The sequence below is a fragment of the Cydia strobilella genome, chromosome 6 (genome assembly GCF_947568885.1).
Source record: "Cydia strobilella chromosome 6, ilCydStro3.1, whole genome shotgun sequence".
NCBI classification, from domain to species: Eukaryota; Metazoa; Arthropoda; class Insecta; order Lepidoptera; family Tortricidae; genus Cydia; species Cydia strobilella.
Genome location: NC_086046.1, coordinates 10952580 through 10960911, shown reverse-complemented (window position 1 = coordinate 10960911; position 8332 = coordinate 10952580). Strand labels below are relative to the sequence as shown.

The 8332-nt window shown below is 38.1% G+C and overlaps 1 protein-coding gene across 1 annotated transcript in view; it reads right to left on the bottom strand.

Annotated features, from left to right (window-relative positions):
* Positions 1–6533: 6533 nt before the first annotated feature.
* LOC134742125 (uncharacterized) overlaps positions 6534–8332 on the bottom strand; it is a 161954-nt gene continuing 160155 nt past the window's right edge. The window contains exon 133 of the mRNA XM_063675087.1: positions 6534–7250. Coding sequence (XP_063531157.1) covers positions 6861–7250 — 390 coding nt within the window. The 3' untranslated portion in view covers positions 6534–6860. The remainder of the gene's footprint in view (positions 7251–8332) is intronic.

Here is an 8332-nt window from a genome sequence, read left to right as displayed (position 1 = left end):
TAGTGGGGAGACCACAGGAAGGGGGGAGGGTAGGGGGCCGCGCCTGCGCTCGGCGTTGTGTGCTGGCGATGACAGTTACGTCACGGCTGCGCCTGCGAGTGCGATCACGTCAGACAATTCACATTTCATTTCAAGATAATATAATATTGTAAATTGTTGCCGAGCTCTTCTTTTAATCTTAACAGCGTTCGTTTAATCTTACTATTTACAAATATATACCATGACTATTCATATTCGTCCCCTTAACTGTGTCATCCGGGTTTATTATATTTGTACCCATTCATCAATTGAGTTATTTATTCAATGTAAACCGCTTACTGTCCCTACCTATACTACGTAAAATAATATTCTCTTCGGTTAGGTATCGTGGTTTTAAGTTTTAAAACTACTTATTTTAAATTGATTAAATATGTTGCCTATTGTTAGTGTGTTGTGTTGTGTAGTTGTAGATAATTCCAACGAATGATTTAAATGTCAAAGAAAAGAACTTTTTTATTTAGGTCCATCAGCGCTTTTGCTAAAATTCAAAACAATGAAGGTTTCATCAGTACAGCGATATCTGTGGCACGGCACAGATCATATTCTGTGGCTACCAGCCAGACTTTTTTCACTTGGACACCCTATACTCGTATACACAGTGGGAACGAGTAATCCGACAGATTTTAAAGGTGTATTCTTAACCGCATTTAGAGGCTAAAATGTCATTTAAAGTTTTCTGAAATCGGTCTTGTTTTAGACAATAGACGTACCTACTGACAGACATCAAAGTTTTAAAGAAACTCGTAAAATTTATCTGTTTTATGTATGTAAATAAAAAAAAACGTATTCGTTGTAAAAAATTTTTTCGCCAAGATGAAAAAAGTAAACGTGCCTTGTGTGTAGAAAACACACATGCACACACAATTATTTGTCGGATTGTCGAATTTGACCAAATGTCATAAAACATTTTCTGCTTCTTATGATCTCAAGGAATGCATGGTGAGTGGTTAAAGAATGCGGGGTTACTCGTTCTCATCGTGTATATTCTCCTGACTCATTATTTCCAGGTGCCCGAAACTTGCATACCTATAATATTGAATAAATAACTGTCAAACTTCTTCAATTCACAAAACAAAACTACTTAATGCCTAATTTTCTTTTAGCCAACAATGTAAATTACTAGTTTCTGACACGAAAACTATCCTATGACTTTCCCTGGGACTCAAACTACTTCCTTAACAAATTTCGTCTAAATCTTTTAATTAATTGACGTGTGTGTAATTTAGGTTTAATGAGTTTTAGGTGTGTGTGTTTTCATTTTTATTTTGTACTAGCTTTTGCCCGCGACTTCGTCTGCGTGGAGTTAGTAATTTGGGTAGCTTAATTTTTATCCAATCTGCTTTTTATCGATTTTCCATACAAACGTCGCTCCCCGGTCATTCCCCGAGGCTCAAACTATCTCTATACCAAATTTCAACTAAATCGGTTCAGCGGTTTAAGCGTGAAAAGGTTACAGACAGACAGACACTTTCGCATTTATAATATTATATAGATTAGCTAGTTATCCAGACCTGCAGTCGGTATATGTCCGTCTCGTATCGATTGCTCTACTTCTACTGCGTGTTCTATCATTTAAAAAATAACACAGACACATGCATATTTTGTTTTATTTCGATGTCAAAATACGGATGATGGTTGACTTGACCCCTGCTTATTCTATTGACTCCGGTCTACTCTACAGAAAACAGGTAAAGCAAAAACTTGTTAGATTAAAAATACCGAATTTTAAGAACTAGCGATTAGTTTTGAGAAGTAAATGTAATTCATGCCCTGCCATACAAATACGTGATATACATATATGTGTTTTTAAGATGGTTTCGCGGGTAAAAATATTAATATTAATAAATAAAAAAAACCGGCCCAGTGCGAGTCGGACTCGCGCACCGAGGGTTCCGTACTTTTTAGTATTTGTTGTTATAGCGGCAACAGAAATACATCATCTGTGAAAATTTCAACTGCCTAGCTATCACGGTTCATGAGATACAGCCTGGTGACAGACAGACAGACGGACAGCAGAGTCTTAGTAATAGGGTCCCGTTTTTACCCTTTGGGTACGGAACCCTGAAAAGCATAGTTCTTTGTAGCTCCTTCTTATTTAGACCTATAGGGCCGTTACATAATCTTTCAATTGTTTCCTTAAATAAAACCTTACTTTTCTAAAGCCACCTTAACGCCTTCTTTGTAGTTTTGACGCTTTGACGCTTGGTATTTTCACGCACAAAAACCTACTCTTGAAATAGTTATTTGTTATACAAGGGTGCAAAGTTGTATTTTACCCGCGAGTGTTTCAACACACGAGAAGTAAAATACATTTGCACCCGTGTGTAACACGAAACTTTTCCCCTCACTATAGCGAGGAAAGTGCAACATCCACAGGCGTTAGATCATCTTCATCACTGTTACATGATATTATAACAGAAAACACTGGAAATTCTGGTTTTTACGTGAGTCGGTGAGAAGTGTTTTTAAGTAAAAATTTTGTTGACAATGTTGACATTTCTGTTCTGACGTATGAAATGTCAACGATGCGTTTAGAAATTGCATCGACTCAACTTGTGCGTTCAGACTTCAGAATTATATTTAACATCACTATAAAAAATCTAACGTTTCTTATGGAATTTTAAGGTTTATGACTTAAAATTATTAAATAAAGATAAATTTGGTATTTTTTATTAGATTCTCAAACCATTTATTTAATGATAATTAATATCGAACGAACCATTATTATGAGCGTTTTACGTTTTGTTATCTGTCAAGCTACTTAAACACGCTCCATTCAAGGTCAAATTACTTTCCCCACTAGTGGATAAAATGCGTTTTTCTCCGCTTGTTTTAAAGGATAAAACACGGCTTTCCGAGCTAGTGAGGGGAAAATGAATAATAAGCTCTTGACTTACCATATTTGTTCATATTTCCTCTGTGAAGAGTCGAGTAACACCGGAATTCGAGACATCAGATGTAGATCGTTATCGCTCTAGTTGTTCGATTAAACTGGACGTTGCCAAAAGCTGGCAAACAATATATAACTTACCGAAAGTACACATACCTATACACACCCCCTTTGCAAATAACTGATGTTTGTCGCCATTCGTTACCTTTTCATTAGCGTTCCTAATTTACAAGTCCGTTTATATTAGTGATACGATACGCGGTACGTCGTAAGTAGGTACCAGCCATGTGGCATTCTTTGCTGGTAGTTGCTTGAGTATAGTTGTAATTGTGGTTTTTCAGGTGGGTATAATAAGCCTATAGCATTGGATATAATCTACAGGAATGCTGCTTTCTATCACACTTCTAAAATAATTTAACATTCAATATTTTACAAACCTGGATTTCATCACAACTATTCAAAACGAATGGCGGAAATATATAAGAATAGCAGTAGATCTTGCGACAGGTGACAGGTATTGTGTATGGGCAGGTACTATATAGTAGTGAAAAAATGTAGAAATCCATATCGGAGGTTTCGTTAATTCTATCGCAGCGGACAAATCTTTTGTAAACTTTTAAGACCTTAATTTATTTTGTCACTACATTTATTTAGGTATTTATTTAGTTTTAATATGAAGAAATACGAAATGCAGCACCGCACAAGATAAGGAAAATTCACGTCTAGTTTTCACGACAGTATCAGGGATTTATAAACGTTAATAAATAAACTTAATTTCTACATATATAAACTTATTTTACACAAATCGATCTGGTTCTTGCATTGTGGGAACTAGACAATGATATAAATACCTATAGAATTCATACTATACGAATTATCTGAAATGATTTCGGTCCCTAATCTGTTAAACAAAAGGTATTGTTCACTTTACTGCTAATCTATACTTATGTCGATAAGTATAGATAAAGTTTTCTCTACTGAGCTCGTTCACTTACCTGTACTAACAATGACAGTCTGTTAAACAAAATCCATTATTTATTTTGTGCGAGCGCGTGGCCTTTGTGCCTGAGGCTCACACACAATGGCCACGCGCTCATAACGGGACCAAGCCCGTTTAAAAATCAAATTTACTATATGAAACAGCCCATTGGGAGATAACACGTTTTGTTATCTACAAAAAAAAAATGACCACCCGCATGGTGGCTAATTGTTCTCGACAGTATTGATCTGTCACTTAAATTTGAACCTTAATACTATCACGATAGTTGCTTTTTAAACGACATTCTTGCTTAGGCACGCGCCGAAGTTGCTCTGCATAAAAGAAACAAAAGCATTTGTTTAACAGATTAGGGACCAAGCCAGAAAAAATCATCTGAGATAGTTCATTCATACTACCTATAGAAAACGCATCACGCAACAACATCCTGGGTCTCATTGGCAGGGCCGCCACTAGTGTCACTACTATGTTGTTTAGGGTTCCGTAGTCAACTATAGGAACTCTTATAGTTTCGCCATGTCCGTTTGTCTGTATGTAGTGTTTGCCTGTCTGTCCGAGGCTTTGCTCCGTGATTGTTAGTGCTAGACAGCTGAAATTTGTTATGGATATACAGTATATCCATAACAAATTCATTTAGTATTAAGTTATATCATATACTCGTACTATATCCGTACCTTAGTATTTCGGCTGAGAAGCCTAGACACCAGTACTTTATGGACGGCTGCACTGTATAGCAGGCTGTTTTGGATGCGAAAATTGATTTCCTCCTCCCTGGTGTTTGTAACGGTAATGGTGCATCCAAGGTACCGAAACTTGTCGACTCCAAACTAGACGGTACCCCAAACATGAAGACTTTCGCGCTAAGCTCGCGCTACGCTATTTTTGTATCGTTTTATGTGGAGGTATTCCGTTTTTGACTGGTTGATCCTGAGACCTATTCTAGAGGCCTCTCGCTCCAAGACACTAGCGGCCTTCCCCTAATAAGCCATCCGCGTACCCTATCACTTTGTGCTTGCCGCTCAACTCCAGCCCTATGTCCAGCGCCAACACTTTTCGTACGACATGTTCAAGGGCCAAGTTGAAGAGCACGGGTAATAAGGCATGTTCTTGTTTTAGACCGCTCATCACCTCGAATGCCTCGGTTAGCTCTCTGCCTACTCTAACACGCATCCTACTCTATTTTGTTGCTGCATTGATCATGGTACTAGTTTTCTAGGGATGTTAAAATTTACAAGAATGACATACAGAGCGTCCCTATCTATGCTGTCATATGCCTTTGTGAAGTCTACAAACAAAGACTGAACGCGTTGGGCGTACTCTCATTTCTTCTACATGAGCTGTTTGAGCAAAAAAATCTGGTCTGTCATGCTGCGGTTTCTACGGAAACCACATTGGTAATCCCCGAGGATTCTTTGGACAAGACTTTGTACACTGTAGTGAATAAATCAATTCAATAAAGCGATCCCTCGATGGTTTGAGCACTTCTTATTCGAGCCTTTTTTGTGAACTGGACAGATGACACCGACGTTCGATTCCTGTGGCTGTTCCTATACCAGCTCCCATATTTTCAGCAATAGCTCGTAAATTTTAGAATAGACAGTGCCACCGCTATTTTTCCAAATTTCTGATGATAGCCCATCAATAATTTAATAATTTAATATAATTTAATTTAATAATTTAATATAGATTAGAATGTATAAATTAGATTAATATAATAATTATACTTAATGTAATGGGTTGATACCTAAATAAATAACATTTTATTATTTATTTATTTTATTAATACCAGGAACCTTATTGTTTTTAAGTCGCATGATTGCTTGTTATTAGTCTAGTGAAACTAACCGTAAATCATTCAAAACTCTAACCTCATCAAAATTCAATATTCTATTTTAAAATTATTCAATGCTAGAGTATCCTTAATATGTGAATATTAACACTTACTTAGTAGTCTTTTGTTCGAGATACCGTAGGTACTTTTACTCAATCCTGAAAAAAAAAATACATATAAATATGCATAAAATGGCAAAGTATCAAAACTATTTGTCAGTTTTTTCAAGATCATGAATGTCCTGCATATTTAAGAAAATTAATATATTTTGAATGAATATACTTACCGATTATTATGTACCGGAGGCAAGTTACTTAGGGGGCCTATTAAATTTATTGTTTAATATTAAATACAACATCAATAGCCGTCATAACGGAAACACGTTCCGCGACTTTATGTAAGTCGATAGTGGGGCTTTTAGCCGCTTTTTCCCGCTGACAAAACCGAATAATATTTTCCCTTGTGGAACTATGATGGTTTTATTCCGTTTTGAAAGTATTTTATACATAAATCTTGCGATTTTTGTAAATAAAAATACACAACGACGTATAAACGACGGAAGTGTGTTTATTTTTTACAAGGCAGGTGTCAAAAGTTTAATTGCCATATTAAATATATAATGTTAGTTCCCGTTTCTGCCACGACACTTCTCTTGCCACACAGACTTCTAAAAGTAAGTAGCTTGATATAAAGAATATTTCGACCTAAGTTTAACCCTCTCGGTAAATATAACTTAGCAATATGAGTGGGCACGGAGAAAGATAACAAAAACACGATTATTTATTAATTGTTTATTTTTCCTAACCTAAGTTTATTTTACATAAAAATCTGGTGATTCCTTTCAGTGTATATTATGTTTTATGAATATCACAAAATTCGAAGGATTTTACGATTCTACGTTAATATAGATACAATATAAATCTAAAAAGGGCGCTGGTAGCGCGAGCGAGGGGCGCGGTTTCAAGCCGCGCGGCGCTCCCGGCGCCCTTGCCCGGCGGTCCTCCGACGGCGCGCATATATTAAAGCTAAGTGAGTAAGAAGAAAGGAGCCGACACCGCCCAGCGCCGGCGGAGGAGCGGGGCGAGGACTAGTAGTAGTGTGTCTTAGCGCTGGAACAGAGGGTTCGGGAAGTCAGGCGGGTGTGGTAGTGGCGCAGGCGGAGGCCTCGCGCGTCGCCACGCCACCAGCCAGCACGCCACGGCCGCCGCTACCGCCACGAGCGCTAGCAGAGCCGTCAGCGCTAACGCCACCGCCAGCCCGGCCGCTGACACGCACACCTCGCCGGCGCCCGCCGCCGGGTCCCCGCTGCCGCCGGACGCATCGCGCTGACGTGCAACACGCGACGGATCGCGTCTTTCTAATGTCAATATCTGATTCGATTCGACCTTAACTTCTTCTCGAATTTGGTCCTCTCTGGTCGACAGAGGGCCATCGGTGTCGATCGCTTCTCGTTTTCTTCGTTTGCCGTAAGCATCAGCGCCGCGGCAATTAACCTGCGGATATATAAAAAATAAATGTATCAAGTTTCTCAGAAAAAACTCGTTAATTAAAATTTTGTTACCACTAGGACTGGTATTATAAATAGATGGAAGAGATATATAGAAAACTTATATGCGGGTCAGGGCTTAGACGTAGAAGATATAGAACCTGAAATAGCAGTTGATAAAGATAGAATGGGTCCGGATATACTAAGGGAAGAATTTGACAAGGCGCTAATAGGTATACAAAATGGAAAAGCCGCAGGCGATGATGGCATATTCATTGAATTCATTAAGTACGCAGAATGTGACCCCATTAAACAAGAGATTTTTTCAATAACACAAGACATATACAAAACAGGAGTTATACCAAAGGATTTCCAAGTCAGTAAAACTATCACATTGCCCAAAAAGCCCAACACATTAAAATGTGAGGAACACAGGATACTAAGCTTAATCTCACAGGCATCGAAAATATTGCTGAAAATTATTCAAAATAGAATTAGACCAGTTATGGAAGAGTACCTTGGACCGGACCAATATGGATTCCGACAGAAAAAAGGCACGAGAGAGGCCATACTGGCGCTGAGAATGGTTGTTGACAGGAGAATAGACTTGGGCCAAAACACACATATAGCCTTTATCGACTTGGAAAAGGCCTTTGATAGGGTCAATTGGAAGAACATGATGGAAATTTTAAGGGAGGCAGGCTTAGACTTCAGAGACCGAAGAATAATTTTTAACTTATATAAGGAACAGGAGACAATTATTAGTGTGGGAGAGGAAAAATGCAGAGCAAGGATAAAACAAGGTGTGCGGCAGGGTTGTCCACTCTCACCCCTTATTTTTAATATATTTATAGAGTGTGCCATTAGAAAATTTTTAGAAGAAACTGAAGGAGGAGTCAAATTTAATGGGGAAAGAATAGTATTTATTAGATTTGCGGACGACATAGCAGCACTGGCCCCTAGTTCAACTGAATTAAAAAGAGTAATGGAACAGATGGATTTAACCTTTACACAATTTGGACTCAAAATTAACACTAATAAAACTAAAACACTTATTGCTTCAAAATCTCACCCGGTTAAGGAACAACT